The sequence below is a fragment of the Cryptotermes secundus genome, unplaced genomic scaffold (assembly GCF_002891405.2).
Source record: "Cryptotermes secundus unplaced genomic scaffold, Csec_1.0 scaffold418, whole genome shotgun sequence".
Taxonomy (NCBI): Eukaryota; Metazoa; Arthropoda; class Insecta; order Blattodea; family Kalotermitidae; genus Cryptotermes; species Cryptotermes secundus.
This window is the reverse complement of record NW_019727399.1, coordinates 163,246-179,896: the sequence shown is the minus strand read 5'-3', so window position 1 is coordinate 179,896 and position 16,651 is coordinate 163,246. Positions and strand designations below refer to the sequence as shown.

At 37.6% G+C, this 16,651-nt stretch overlaps 1 protein-coding gene across 1 annotated transcript; it reads right to left on the bottom strand.

Annotated features, from left to right (window-relative positions):
- Positions 1-2,833: 2,833 nt before the first annotated feature.
- On the bottom strand, positions 2,834-16,403 carry LOC117282327. The gene is made up of 9 exons (XM_033751531.1): positions 16,258-16,403; positions 15,304-15,387; positions 14,803-14,928; positions 13,930-14,162; positions 12,449-12,577; positions 11,427-11,876; positions 10,342-10,577; positions 9,262-9,634; positions 2,834-8,476 (listed from the first exon to the last, which is right to left on the bottom strand). Exons 1-9 carry the CDS (start codon positions 16,382-16,384, stop codon positions 4,502-4,504), a joined length of 5,733 nt encoding a protein of 1,910 aa, XP_033607422.1. The 5' UTR covers positions 16,385-16,403; the 3' UTR covers positions 2,834-4,501.
- Between the last annotated feature and the right edge of the window lie 248 nt (positions 16,404-16,651).

Sequence of the window (16,651 nt, the reverse complement as noted above, 5' to 3'; positions counted from 1 at the left end):
TCATTTTTGTTTGTTATCAGCTCTTAAACTTTCTAGTTCTGACACCACCTGTGGAAACACAAGTTTTGGAAGTATGTTGGATATAAACACAGTATTTTCTGAACCATGCTTGGAAATTATGGGAAATGGCTCTGAATGACTGTTAAGTGTTTATGTAGGCTAGTTTTAATAATATATTGTAATTATTAGTATTGTCTGGTTTTAACTTTGCTAATCTGGACTGTCACTTAATCCAGATTAGTATTTTTTATTTCCACTTCACAAATTTGGGATTATTGTCTAATCCAGAATAAAATTTATTTATTATCACTTTGCTAATTTGGATTATTGCTGAATGAAAATTCACATTTTTTTTATTCTGATAATCAGGATTGTTGCATAATTTAGATTTCTCTTTTTCACCCTATGTGGTCAAGGTTATTGGAGTTTTATTCTGTAAGACATATTGTTGTTCCTTCAGTAGGGAACCTTGTAGAAGAAAGTCTTGCATGTTCGAAATCCCCCCCATGATAATTTTGGTTCATAACATGTTGAAACTAGAACCCAGTAAGTTGGATTTTAGGTTCTCACAATTGTGCTTGCTGTTTGTATTTTGCTGGTTTTTTGTTTGACTTACTTTTTAATCCTGAAGATTGAGCTGGTATATTCCTCTGTTATGTTGGTGCATTTATACCAAACTACACAGCATTACAACCCAAAATAGTGTAAAAAGAAAGTAAAGCTATCCCTGTACCAGGCCATGAAGGCCCATAGGGTTGTGAGACGTTGAGGATCCCACACTATCTAGACAATCGGCTCGAAGATGGCCGTAAGGTTGACAGCCTTACGTGCTGGCTGCACTTTACTCCCCAGGAAAGTTATTTAATTAATTCTTGGTACTCATTTCTGTTAGAGGCTAAGTAAACCCCAGGGCCTTGTGCGGCTGGAAGGATCAAAATCTGATAGCTTCCTAATGAAGGCTTAATGAACTGTGTCAGTATCTGAAAGTGATAAACCCCAAAGGTGTTTGAGACACTAAGTATTAGAGCTTGAGGTGGAGATTGCAAGGTCAGTTACGTGTTTTATACCAGATTTGCATGAAATATTACATGTAGTGGGGGTACTAGACGTTAAATCGGTATGATGCTCCAACTAGAACAGTGTTGCTTCCACATATCTTCTACCATGAAAGACTGAAGCTTAGCAAGTAGTGGTAAAATTTGAAATGTGTGAATACTTCATATTGCTCATTTTGACTCCATTAGATTTTGGAATGAATGTAGTTAAGTTTTATTTTTCATGAGTGGAATGGAAAAATTGTAAGAAAAATGACATAATACATGATTATGCAGTTGAAAATATTGGTCATTTGTAGCAGATGTGGATCTCCTTGGTTCTCCCATACAGTAATTTCTTGATTTGTGTGGTACATGTGTTCCTGAAAAGCATTATGTAAATTAAAAGTGTATAAAATCAGGAGGTAATTTTCCATCAAAAATGGAGGGAGTTGCATGAAAACTCAGAAGGTTGTAGGTATTTGTGATGAAAGAGTTAGCTTAGTTTCTTTTAGTTCAGCTTTTATAATTTTGCTAAGTGAAAGCTAAAAATTAACACAATAAAGAGTGTTATACATATATTTTACTGAAACCAGCATTCTAACATATGATCTGGTTCCTAATCAATTTTTGTCCTTAATGGCATGAAGTCACATGCCATGCTGCCTGTTACTGATCATGTAATCATAAAGTGATAAGAAAAATGATGAAAATTAAGAAGTAGCATAAATTCTTGAATTGTGCTGGACTGCGATCACATAAATCAAATGCTTGTAAATCAAGAAATTACTTTCTTATAGTTTATGTTTGAATTTCACCTTTGGATGTGTCCAATTCCTGAGAACCTGTTGTAGATTTTCTGAATGCTTATTGCTGAATACCATGCTAATACCTTGTGCCTCACAATGACATTTTCATCATCCAGTGGCCTTGACATGCGTTTGATATAACATGGTACATACTTTTACCTGTGTTTGTCCCCACAGAGGATGTGACCCTCAGGAAAAACAAAGTACTGTAGTAATGCATATTTTCATTGTTACTCTGTGAGGACATGTTGTGAGTGAAATTCAACTAAACTGTTTTAATTTAAAGCAGATGGAAAAAGAACAGAGGAAAGCAATGTTGATAGGCTAGACAAAGGAATGTGGAAGAGAGGGAAGGATTTAAAAGGTACTTATTATTATAAAACAGTAGCGGATATTGTGGAACATTTTTTGTTTTGACAATTACTGAGGTTAAATATACTCTGACACTTTTTAACACTTGAATAACAAAAATTGGAAATCCCACTGGATGCCTGAAGCCATCTGTTTAGAATGTAGAAATGCAGGAAATGTTATTCTGGCAACACACCATTTTGTGGTAATAAGAGCTTACTCTAAGCATTGGCTGCACAGATGACTCAGCATTTACATCTCATATCACATACGCAGTTGAAGCTTTATTAGTCACTTCTAGCATTGATCGCATTTTCTTATGTTGGGACTTTATTGTACTAATGTGGGTATTCTTTTCATCGGATGGATGTTGATGATAATATCTGCCATATGAATGGTACCTCAGAATACTGTAGATTTGTTCCAAGGTCAGGTTACTGTTTGTAAATGAGAGATCTTGCTTTGGGAACTGGTGTAGGATATAAGAACACTGAATGGAAACAGTAGTTGTAAAGAGTTGGGTGGGGCTTAGTCCCATGGTACTGCAGCCTCAAATGGGCCTGTAGATTGGCATGGAACATTGGTAGAATCATAATTCAGAAGGACATACCAAAGTGCTCCAAGAGAAACCTGCTGCACTGCCACTTTATCCATGACAAATCCTACATTGACTACCCTGGGGTTTAACCTGAGCCTCTGTGGTAAGAAGTCACTGACTAACCTGAGCTGTGGTGTGGGTTTGTTATAAATTCAGGATTTGGCGGTATATGCAAGTGAAAAACTTTAGCTGAAAAGACGCCTTAAGGCATTCAGAACATTGAATGCTACATAGAATGGATAAAGTAAATTAACACACGTCTCGGTTTATTTATGTCTTCTTCACCATCTGTATCTCCACCCACAATGCAACTTATTTATTTTCTTCACCTTTTTCACTTTCATGACATATTTCAGCCATATATGGGCATCATTAGGCATTCTGTTGTCAAAAACTGTTCCACTGTGTGGTATGTCCCACTTCTATCACATATGAATGTGATTATGCCCCAAATTAAAATATTGGATTCTATTAAAATCAGTAAGTCTAGTTAAAATTTAGTTTAAATTTTTCAACATTTTGCTTTGTTTGGATTACTTGCACAGTGGCATGGGTGTTTGTGTGTATGTAGCTCTCAAAATATTGATGTAGTTATGTATGCCCCCTGCCTGTAGGCAGGCAAAGCAAAATATTGAAAAATTTAAACTAAACTTTTAACTAGACTTATTGATTTTAATAGAGTCCGTTATTTTAAATTAGGACATATTGCCTTCATGTGATAGAAGTGGGATAAACCACACAGTGAAGCAATTTTTGACAAAAGAACACCTGATGATGGCCATTACTGCTGAAACATGTTGTGAAAGTGAAAACAAGAAGGAGAAAATAAATAAGTTGCATTGTGGGTTGAGGTATACTTTGTGAAGAATATATTTATTCAACAGGATGGTTAAATACATTATTATTGACATCTTGGTTTTGTCATAACAATTTTATATGAAATTGTTGATAATAGACTACAGCAACTTATTTCTTATGTATTGTGCTAGCCTCCAGGTTGCAGTTGTGTCAGTTGTTGAGTTATGCAGCATAAGCTCAATAATCATTAATAAGTTATGAATATAGAATCTTAAAAAATATAAATTAATCAGGAAATTGCAGCATATAATTGAGAAGTTAATGTTGCAAATATTTCTTAGAGTAAACAACAAAGTGTTGAGTATTTTTAAAGTATTGTGCTACAGAGTTTATATATTATTTGAAATACAACTTCCCACATTTGTATGTGCAAGTACCACTGATTATGCCCAGAATGTTTGAAGATACAATTTATTTCCTTATGACACATTTTCTAGATTGTCAGAGAATAATAGTTACTTCCCACTACCACAGGAGAATATGTCTCGCATATGAGGACCAGTATTGCGCTTCTTTCCATTGGACATGACTTGGTTTGATGACCAACTATAGGAGGGGTTAAACACTATGGAAAGTTCTGGTTTCTTCTTGAGTATTTGACTGAATTACTTTTCACTTCATATTGAAAGGTCTTGAGATGTTCTTCAAGAACATGTCTTCTGCAATAAGGCACCCAGTGTCATCTCATTCTTACATTCATTCACCTCTTGAGTGAGGAACCTGATTTCAAAGAGATTAATCTTTTCTGAACACTATGAAAATACTTAAGGTAAAGCCCGTATTAAAATTAGGTTGTACATTTTGAAAGTGAATTTTATTCACATGCATCACATATCATTTATTCAACTTGGTCAGTAGTATACTTCACATGTATCATCTGAACTTATTGGAGACATTTGAAACTTTTGCCACTGAGAATTCATGTTGGGGGAACTTTCAGTGATGCCTGTAGCACATTTAGTTGGCATATACAAAGCAGCTCTTGTGGTTGCTCTGTCCTGAAGGGGTGACAACTGTGGCTCTGTGTAGAGTGAATTTCCAAACTCAAAAATTTGAGTGTATGATTCTTTCTCTCTGAATGGAGGTAGCTGTTCCATGGGAATGTTAATTGATGCAGCATCATTCCATCGCCTGGAAGTTTCATTTCCTTGTAACATTCCATTTATGCTTTCAGGTGTGCCATCTGAATCACAGGACATATTTGTATATCCTCCTTGGACCAAAGGCGGACAGCTGAATTTACTTTGTAGCTGTTCAGTGGGAAGGTTAAGTGATGCAACATCATTCCATCGTCTGGAAGTTTCATTTTCTTGTAACATTCCATTTATGCTTTCAGGTGTGCCATCTGAATCACAGGACATATTTGTATATCCTCCTTGGACCAAAGGCGGACAGCTGAATTTACTTTGTAGCTGTTCAGTGGGAAGGTTAACTAATGCAGCATCATTCCATCGCCTGGAAGTTTCATTTCTTTGTAACATTCCATTTATGCTTTCAGGGATGCCATCTGAATCACAGGACATATTTGTATATCCTCCTTGGACCAAAGGTGGACAGCTGAATTTATGTTGTATGTATGTTCTGTTACAATAATCAGTATGGTTTGGGTTATGTGTTTGTAAAGTTTGTGTGAAATTACTGAATGGAAGTATGTGTTTTGAGTTTTTATTGGTTATTATAACTGAGTCATGGTCTTGTGGTTTCTGTGTAAAATGTGAAAGTGTTAGTTTATTTTTGGCCCATAAATTAACAGACATTTTCTGAGATTCAGGCTGAAACTGAAACTGTGATGATGATAACATGTTTGTATCATACTGTTCGTTCGCTCCTGTTATGGATGAAGAGGACATAATTTCTTTCTTTGAAACATCTTTGAGTAACAGATTCAAAATGTGTTCATACTTCATGTTATTCCTAGTAATCCTGTGCCGATATCCATTTCCGTTGTCTAGAGAGCCATGACTTACAAAGTTGTTCCTGTCCAAATATTTGGTGGATGTAGTTACATTAGCCATGAAGTACTTATTATCCTTATTGTTATATATATTTTTAGCTTGGCATTCTCCATTGTCTTCATGGAATATGCCAACAAGAAAACTGTCAATGTCTTTGACAAGATCAAAATTAGGGACTGGATAATTCTTTGATTCAGAATCATCGTCAGTTTTCTCATTTTCTGTACTTCTGTCTTCTTCAACTTCAGGTCTGTTTTCACTGGTAAGAGAACCTTCAGAGACACGTGACTTGCATGATTTTTTCAGAACTGATGCTTCACTTTTTATTTGGGCAGTGATACTGAAATTAGCTTCTTCAGGGAGTGGTTGGATTTCTTTAACTCTTTTCATTACGTTATCTGAATCTGCTGCCCAAGTACCATCATCACACTGTGTGTTTTCCTTCCTGGACTCTGGCAGAATCCCACTGAAGGTTACATTCTCTTTTGTTAGGAAGGCTGAAGCTACTTCATTAGATGGTTCTTTCAGGTGATCACATTTAGTGGAGTGAAGGTCTGCAGGCCCAGTTGTGTCAGATTGAAGTGAGTTCATAAAAACTGGGTAGTAGTGCTTGGGCAGAGTTCTCTGAAATAATAATCTTTTTCTTTCTTTTGTATTTAGCGAATATGCATTTTGTTTTGCATTTGTGTGGGTGTGTTCTCTTTTGGCAGCTGCTGGATCAGCTAAATGTACTGAACTGTCACTCCTAATGGCAAGACCATGTCTCATATGTTCTTCCTGAAAATCAAGTTGTTTTGATTCTCCATCACTTGAAAGTCTGAGTGCATCATCCTGCTGGGTCACATCTTTGTTGGAAGTTGGTAGATTTGCTGGAAGCATTTCCGTTTTCAGATAATTCTTATGAATACTGAAGTGAGCATTAAGGGATGGGATTGATGGAGGCTTCATTACCATCTTATATTTAGAGGTCTTCCCATTCTGAAAATCACATTCATTTGTTGTTGATTCTTCAGAGTTATACTCTTCAGTGAGAAAATTGTTGTGGGAACTGGAACTGTTAGTTAATTGTGGATTAAAAATGACAGATTTTTCTGTTTCTAGATACTCCTCTCCTGATGGATTTAAAGTTATAGTCAGTCTTGATTCAAAATTTGTATTCATTTTTTTCTCGAAGTGTTTATCTTCTTGTATGGAGCCTTCACACAGCTCAGTATTTTCTTTGAATGGTGTGTAACTACATTCAGTTGATTTTGTTGTGGACGGATTAATTAGCTTAAAATCATTACATGACATATTATTCTGAGATAATTTTGTTAAGTGCAATGTAGAATTTGTCTCCTGAGTTGTGTGAACCTTGTATTCCAATCCTGTTTCAGCTGTCAGCAGTGCAGTGTGCTCTGTGGCAGCTGGCTGACATGGACCACCATCTTGCAGCATTGAAGTGTTATGTTGCTTCTGATCTGCACTGCATTTTATAATTCTGGATTGGTTCAACTGCATTTCTGGATCTTTACAAGTGTTGGTAGACCCATCTTGCAGCAGGGTTTTCAGTTGATTGACATCTGTAGATGTATGCCCCAGACTGGATGGCTTGTGCAAACTGTGTCGCTCTTCATCTGTTATTAGCTTTGGCTTGACATGTCTGGACTGTATTTCATGATTCAATTGTTGCATTAGAAGTCTGTCAGGATTGTGGAATTGAGGCATATCATTTTGTTCATCTTCCGGTTTTTTGAGCTGCTCCAGGAGCGGTAACAATTTTATTCTCTTTGCAGGAGTGTAAGCAGCCTTGTTAAGTGTGAGCATAGTTGGGGTCCCACTTGTATTGCCAAGTCTCTTCTCAGACATTTCTTTAATCTTGTCTACAATAGAAGACTTCGCCCGTTTCAGTGTTTGAGATGTGGACTGTTTAGAGGTTAGACTGCCTTTATTCGTCCCTTGTTTCTGTAGGTACTTTCCGATGGAATTCTTTGCTTCCAGAGGGATTGTTTGTGTTGGCTGTTGTAATTTTATACTAGAATGAACATCAAGACCAACCCATTGTTCACTGATGAGGTTCACATACACTTCATTAACTGAGGATGGATCTTTTATTTCCGTTGTCCAACATTCAGTACCTTCCAATAGACGAGTGTCTCTGAACCTTTCCTTGTAAATGACCTTGTTATTGGAGTTGCCCACCAGTAGAAAAATCCAGTGATTTTTTCCAGCTGTGTTGTGTTCTTGTATGATTGTGCGATTTGTCATCTCAATGTAGATATGAAGGTCAGTACGTGACATATTTGTAGTAGTTTCTGTTCTCAGTTCAAAACGTGGAAGATGATCCACTTCAGCTTTCAGATTATCACCAGTGGGTGGGGGACGGTTCAGAATACTTTCAAGATCACGTGGATTAGATTCCCTAATGGACTGAAAACTGGTCTTGTTTGAGACTGCTAACATTGATGACAATGCTGCTCCAATTCCCTTTAACTGTCTTGACATATATGGAGAATTTTCCCACAGCTTGCAGTAGAAACATTTGGCAAGGGTGATGGCACTAACTAGTGCTTGATAATGAGGACGCTGGAGCAGGTACTGAACTAAAGCATTGGTCACCCGTTTCCCAATCCATGTTATTCGGAAAACATCCTGCTTCAAGGATGATTCATGGATTGGTAAACATCCGAGGAAGGCTTGAATAAGGCAATTGATTTTCATCTCTGTTGTCATGATTCTGGTGGGCAGTGGAAAGCGGATGCATTCATGATTGCGGGCCTTATTGAGCATGTTAAGGTTCTTCTTCTCGCTAACACGTAACTTCATCCCTGAAAACTCATGACAGGCTGCCACTAATTGCACTATCTCCTGCAAACTCTCATGTCCATCCACCTGCCAAAGTAGATTTCTTTGTGCAACTTCAAGATGTCCAAGTCAGTAACTTACCATTTACACAATATACGTAGCTCATTTTTGTTTTCAAATTGGAAACTGAATATTGAAACAGAAGTACAGTTGTGACAGGCAAGATCAGCAATATGTATGGTCATAATAAATTCACAGTTCTTTGTCAGGCTCGCATTATATCGTGACTCATCAGTTTTATGTAAGTCACTGTGATTCTGTTTTTGTGGTTCCAGTAAATGTTTTGTTGGGGCAGTGGTCTGTTTGTCGAAACATGGATCATAAATTCTTAGAACAGAGAATCAGGATTAGAGGTTTAGTGAAACTTCTGAAAGATTCCATTGACATGTACGAAATGTATGTGGCGGTAGAACACTAAGTAGATTTTGTGTGAGTTAAGAAGTTTAAGGGTGGTGCAGAAATCATTACAGTTTGGGAAAGATAAATGTTCAATAATTTCAAAAACTGATCAGAATGTGGAAGATGTTCCCATTTTACCTGAATATGAAGACACAACCAGCCTCTGATAGATCACACACAGTTTCCTTTTAGTGGCGAAAGAAAGTCCTTTTGTCTTTATATTGACAGTTTACAAGGCATGTCATGTCATTTTTATAAAAATGGGTTAAAAAAAATAGATGGAATTGAAATAAAATTTAAAAAAATTCAAATTTTAGAACATAATGAGGTATCACAGATTGACATAAGCTAAACTTGCAGCTACATACAAAACACTAAGCAGACTGATGTTTCTCTAGGCCTGAAAACCATACCTTGTGGAAAGTCTTCATGGTTCCTAAATTAAGGTAGAACCGTGCCATGAGGGCTCCATCTTTAGTGGGGTGCACATCCATTCGATGATCTATGGTAAGCAGCTTGGCGCTAGAAAGAGCGTTCAGCTCACGTTGGCACATTTCCTGCAGTTTACCCTCAATGCCTTTCTTGTTCAGACTGCATGGAATGCCATAGTGACTTGGGTTCTGCAGAGCGCGCACATACAGATATGTAGATCTGATCCATTCCATTGCATATCCGATGTCTGTGACCGTACGTAATACGACTTCAGAGTTGAGGTGCTCTGCTAGGTGTTGGTGCAGATTGCTCTCTATCAGGTCCTTACCACTCATCACCTTCTCGTAACGGGACCTAGGAAGCAGAAACATTTTTAATCTTTTGAGACTTGAAGTTCTCAGCATAGTGAGTATTAAGATTATGGTGCTGTGGATTGTAATGATGTGTAGACATTTATTCTACTGTGAAGTTTGAGGATCAGTTTCCTCCAAGTTGTTGGTACACATCTAGGAAACTACACAGTACCAGATGATGGAAAACTGTAATTTGATTTGTAATCTTTTATGATTTGTCAGCCCAAGTTTCTGACACTTTATAAATGTACATATAAGATTTGAGGTTATCAAAATGGTGACTGAAGAATACTATCTTCTGGAATGTGAAGTCATGAAGTTTAATAGGAATTAGCTTCTACCAGATGATATGGCATCCCAGAGGTCAGTACTATAACTCTCCGTAAGCTATGATGGTAAGCGACTGTGGATCAATGAAACATGCTTATTCCTTCTTGTATGGTCTTTGACACATAGGACTTGGAGTTGTTGCAGTAACCAAGAACTGATAAAAATCGTCCAAGCCTTTTCATTATGATGAAGGCAGAAAAGTTCTCCAAAACACTGGACTTTTGCTCCAAATTAACACTGGTAATCATATGAGAAGACTGTCAGTACGTTGCGGCAGACAGTGTCTGAAACATGGTGGGTACTTCACACTACAGACAGCTGATCATCTGACAAGCCTTAATAGCAGTAATTTTTAACACCTAAAAATAGTAACAATACCTGTGTGACTCCTTAGTCATAATGATCGCAACAGCGCTAGTATCAAACTGTGGTCTCCCTGCACGGCCAATCATTTGGAGAATCTGTGTGTCTGTGTAGTCCTTGTACGAACCACCGATGTACTGCTGTGTAGCCTTTATGATGACAAGATGTGCCGGTAAATTAACTCCCATAGCTAATGTACTTGTAGTCACAAGTACTGGTAGCATTCCCTCTCGGAACAGACCTTCCAGTGCCTGAGTAAGAACATAATGTCTTTACAGGATAGAGATTTACAAATTTTACTGGGTATAAATGCACATACACTGCCAAGGTGTTATCTGATGGAAGGAGAGCAACAAGAGACATATCTATGTTACATTATGTTAAAAGGAGCTTTGGATTCCACCTGGTGACATAAAATGTTTTTTATGTCGTTTGAGATTCTCAGTGTGTTGACTATGCAGATACTGTCCTCTGGGATGCGACACTGTGTAATATGGTGGGTGTGAATGTTTCAGAGGATTCTACTGCCTTCATTTTATGGTAGAAGAATAAATCATGAGAGGGATTAAATGGTTATTTGATACAAGGATTGGGTCTAAGAGTGAACCAATGGGAGTGATGTAAAATGAGTGGCCCAGAAGAGTAATCTTCATTCTTGGTGTCAGATGTGTGTTTTATTATGGTTGAAGTCAGTAGTTCCTAAATTATAGTGTGAAAATGAAGTTCCTCTAAGAAATTCCTTGGCTACATAATATAAAATACATGATAGCAGATACATGTTCACCTGTTTTGTCTTTTTGTTCAGGCCTTAGTCCTTTTTATTATTGTTTATTTTCAGCTGTATACTTCAGTTTAATTATAGTAATTACTGTTGTGGTGTCACATAATGATTGCTTTGTAAAAGGGTTTTTAAGTGATTGGTGTTCAAAACGTTGATAATTCCAGAGAATGACCTTAAAAGCTGGCAGAATTCCAACCTTCCAGGTTAATTAAGTGCACTACATATATATTACATGAAAACATCAAATTTTATACTAAAAGTACAATATCATGTTATCAACTGTCATTTGCGAATTAAGTTTCATGGTTCAGTTAGTTACCTGCCTGTCCTCCTTCCCCATACCAGCATGATGATACCCCACACCTGCCATCACACACTCTTTAAGCTTGTTGTCATTGAGGGCAATAGCAACCTCAGAAATCCTCTCTTTCTGTTCTGCACTAAAACTGAATGTGATCTGCTGTGTGAGAGTGCTGCATGTATGTTCAACGCCTTTTCTCGTACTGCAGAATATAAGCGTGGGCTTGCCATCAGCATACTTGAACAGAATGGTGCGTAGTTTATAGCTCAGGGACATTTCAAAGTGAAATTGGGAGGCCCCAGCTAGATGTGGATAACACAGAACAATTTTTTGCAGTTTAACTGGTCGCATGTCGTCATTAATTTTGTAGAATCTGGCAGGGTAATCAGGCGACTCACCCAGCCAGCATGCTATGTCTTCAGTGTTTGGAATGGTTGCTGAAACGGCCAGGAAACGTATTCCAGACAACTGTGGACAGGAAGGTATCTCTCAGTTCAGATGTCATATTTTCTTTTGTTATTCAAGTAACCTGAATATGAGGATTTCATGACAGAATTTTGTATTTACTGGTTTTACGCCTTCAAGTTTTTAATTTTTTATGTAACAACAACCAAATAACAAAATTAACATCAAGAATTATGTCCATTACCAAATCCCAAGACATTGATTTGTAATATTCTGAAGCCTGATGAAAGTTTATGGGAGACCAAGATTTAGGGTTCTCATGGCAAAAATGTTAACATCACAATCTTCTGTGATACTATGTTGCATAGTTTGGCAGGTGAGTACCAATGTTGTTGTGCCTTTATCTGAAGCAGGTGGCTCCTACAGAGCTAGCCCAGAGAGGAGACACACAACAGACTGAAAGCAGCCACAGGATGAAAGTGGAGGCGGTACATGTGTTCAAAATGCTGGTGGACTTTACCAGACTTCATGGTGTTATGTCTCATAAAATAATTCTTACTGCATTGTATCTGTTTATGTAGTTGCTTTTAACCAATGAAATGCACATTTGGAGGCATGTCTCAGTGTAATCATACCAATGTGTCTGGGTCACTTTGATTCTGTTTTTGCCACTGTGTCGCGCCAATAGCCCCCTGTACCGTCTTCATACGACTCACTACTGCTTCCAGAGTTGGTCCACGCTCTTCTTCGTTCAAGAGATGAACCTAGGGACACATGAGAGCAAGTAGAGTGAACAGGGTTTGCCAAGTCTTAACCTCTTTATTTATACTTCATTCCATGGGCCAAAACATGAATACAATTTGTTCTTAGGCCCTCTTTATAAACCTGTATGGGTTTTGTTGGATTTGGGGTCCTCATAATGATGACTAGGATGTGATGTGTAATCAAGTACAAGTTCACCGAGTTTGAAGGAATGTACTGCTACTGTCTGCTCTGGTTGCTACTTAGGTCTTGCTAGTCATTTGCTTGCACCTTGTGATCTCTCAAGTCATTTCATTGCTACAGTAATGTTTAGTTTTGTGGGAGTGACCTCATCACAGTTCCAGTGCTTTTATACTTAGGGAAAGAATGGGGAAAGAATTTACTTAGACCCAACCCACATATGCAACACCAAAAACTAGCAGTTTTCCAAGTTTTCATCCTAAAATTAACAAATTTTGCATTCATGCTTGTCTGCTATTTTTCTAAAGTTTCCAAGCTACGGAGTACAATACACAAGTGGATACTGGGAATTTCTTTGTGTAACATTATTTCTTTATAAGCGCTGGGATAGCATAGTTGGTGTAGCGACTGGCTACAGGCTGGACAACCGAGGCGTTGGAGTTTGAGTTCCGCTAAGGTCGAGAATTTTCTCTTCTCCACGTCATCCAGACCGGCACTGGGATCCACCCAACCTCTTATTCAATGGGTACTGGGGGATCTTTCCCAGGGGATAAAGCGGCCGGGGTGTGAAGCTGACCTCTCACCTCCAGCTAGTGCCGAGGTCAAGAAAAATGTGAATATATACATCCATTATTTAGTTGAGCACAGGGACAGCTTTACCTTACCTTTTACATTATTTAATCTTAAAAATACACACAGACTATACTTTAAAGATTACATTATGTTTAGCTTTTGCTTTCATCATTTACCCACGTCATGTGGTGGGGTTACAGAATGAGTATATATATACAGTCAGCAAGTCTCCACACATCATTCCAACATATATACTACTTGGTTACACCTGACAGGAGCAGGGCTAGCTGAGTTGATGTAGTGGCTAGGCTACAAGCTGGATGACTAAGGAAATGGTGAGGGATTTTTCTCTTCTTCACAGCCTCCAGATCAATCATGGGCTCCATCCAGCCTCATATCAGCTGGGTACCACAGTTTCTCCATCTAATGCCAAGGTTACAAATGTATGGAGTTGAATTTACACTTCCCCTTTTGTCTTCATAGTGCGATGCTTAATTAGACACAAGAATAACTTAAGCTCATACATATCAGATGCTAATATCAAACTAAAGCAGAACTTCTGTTATGGGTTGAATATACATTTCACATCATAATTTCATACCTCATCAATAAGGAATAATTTGACCATCTGTACTATTCCTTTATTGTTTTTCCATTTTCTGGTAAGGGAGTCCCATTTTTCTGGTGTAGTGAGGATCAGGTGGTAAGACAAGAGACTATCAAGGTCATATTCGTCTGTGTCACCTGTGTATTCTTTGCAACTCAAACCAAGTGATAAGAACTTTGATCTCCAGTCTTGAAATCTCTCTGAACACAAGGCTTTCACTGGTGCCACTGTAATGACCAAGTGCAGTAATCAATTGAAATCTACATGCTGTAAGGATTTAGAATGTGATCTTCTGGTTTATGACACCATGTGGTCTGTGGTGGTTACCAGTGTTTCAGGGGACCAAACCAGGATCACTTCCCCACCTCCCATTCCTGGCTAATCCTCCTGCTATTCATGGCCAGGTCACCCAACCCTTCCTATTAAACTTGCACATGTATCAAATTAGTTTAGTTCTGTCCCGGTGATAGGCACAGTATTTCCATTCAAAATCTTGGTAACATTGCCAGCAGACTACATCACATCCCAGAAGAACACAGTTTCTTAAGACAGATTAGCCTGAAAATGGAGAGACCAGTTTCCTTTGAAATGTTGGTAACTATCTGCCACACTATATGATGTTACATTCTAGAAGATATGTGCCCTGAAGATATAGGCAGCAGGTTTGTCCAAAATGCTGGCAGTGAAACTGCATGGTATCATATTCCAGAAAACTATGGTTTTTCACGACAGTTTTATTCATGACCTACATGTAAGTATAGAGAACTGAAATACAATTTCAACATTTTAATTACAATTTAATATGAGGTTTTAATTATGACATATTTGTAGAGTTTATATTCATAATTATAAATGATGATTACTTACTGTACACAATTTTGTATTGTCCTGCATATTCCATTTCTTCTAATTTGGTCAGCAACCTTATGATTGCCAACTCAAAGATAACTGTTTTCCCTGACCCAGTGGGAGCGGACACTACTACTGATGCATCTGTAAACAAATGAAATATACATGTATATGTTACTCATGCTACACTGAGGCCATAGAAAACAGTCCCATGGATTGAATCCCCCCACATATCTCCCATCAGCTGTCATGCTTTTCCCACCAATGTACTTTCTTCTTTCCCTCCTTAGGCCAAAGAGGTCTGGAGGGGAACACAGCAGGATGCCTTGGGCACCACCATCATCATAATCCATGGTATCTGTTTCTGTGGCCCAAGTACAGAATTTTCTTTTACCATTTTGACTCCTCTCATAATATGATACAGTTAAATCCTGTAATTTTGGTAATTATATATAAGGGTGTAATCTTATGCATAATAAAATTGTAATTACATTGAAGTGTATGATTTTTTTTTCATACCTGAATACAGAACATCATTCAATACTTTTGACTGTATAGCATTGAAACATGGGTATGAAGCAAAAATGTGTTGATATTTTGTAGCTGTAATAAGTTAAAGAAGTGAATGTAAAATTTTATTTTCTTGGCGATTGATGATTTCTTAGTTGTCTTCCTCTCATCAAGGATTGCTGTTCCATGGGCCACAGCTACCCATCATGTGCTACCAGCTGTAGTGTGTGATTCTTTACAAAATTGCTATAGTGCTAGGTTGTGCATTGTGTATTATTTCATTATGAAGAGTGAAGAAATGCATTTATGTTTGAAGGCAGGCATAAGTAAGCATCTGATTTTGTATGCTTCCATGGAGGGAAGTATGTGTCTTCCTAACTTCTTTTAAAAGCAGTGGGATGTGACATCATATATCCTGGAATTTGGTTACCAGCTTTTCTCCATCCAAGGAACTTGTGTCTCTATATTCTACCCTTAAGATGGAGGAAGCAGTTTTCTTAAATATGTTGGGAACCATCTACCAGACTATGTGACAACATGACAACATGTCCCACAACACCTCAGTCTTAATATTCACTACTGTGAGAACATCAGATCTCAACTTTCTTATTTTCTGACACAGCCCATTTTGCTTTTGAAATTAGAGGTTGTTAATTTTGTGATGAACACTTCAAATAAAAGTATATTCCGTCCTTTATTGAACGTAATTTCAATTTCATAAGATGCAGCTTGTTCAAAGATTCCAGGATATTTCAACACTTCCTGTAAATAAATTCCTAACCTCTTGAATGTACAAAGGGATATAATAATTTAGGAAAATCTGAACTGAAATCTGTGGGATAATGATTTCAGTGGATGTATGACTATTAAATGGAGCAGTGTTGAATAAAACTGTTGTGAAATATGGCAGTTTAAGTGCTGTTGAATTACTGTGCATAGATTAATGTGTCACATAAAGGATACGTATTTCAAAAATAGAACACAAGCCATTATCTCTTCTTTCTGACAATTCCATGGGGTTGTGGACACAGTTTCCAGTTAGAATGTCTGTAGCTACAGGTGATGAACTGAGGGACATTGGTTCAGACATAACACTGCCTTCCTCTTCATAATTGATAATTGTTTGATTTGGTGCATTCTGTTCAAAATATTTATGTAAATCACTTTGATAATCAGTAACGTTGTCAGTTGATAGGAAAATCTTGCTCATATCTGCCACAGAATACATATTTGTCTTCTTGTTTAATAATAATTATTGTGACAAGTACCATAGCTCCTTAAATTCCGTTTACAAGTAATGCCTACCGTCATTTGAAGCGACCGCCATACTTCATCGCAAATATAAAACTGACCCAAT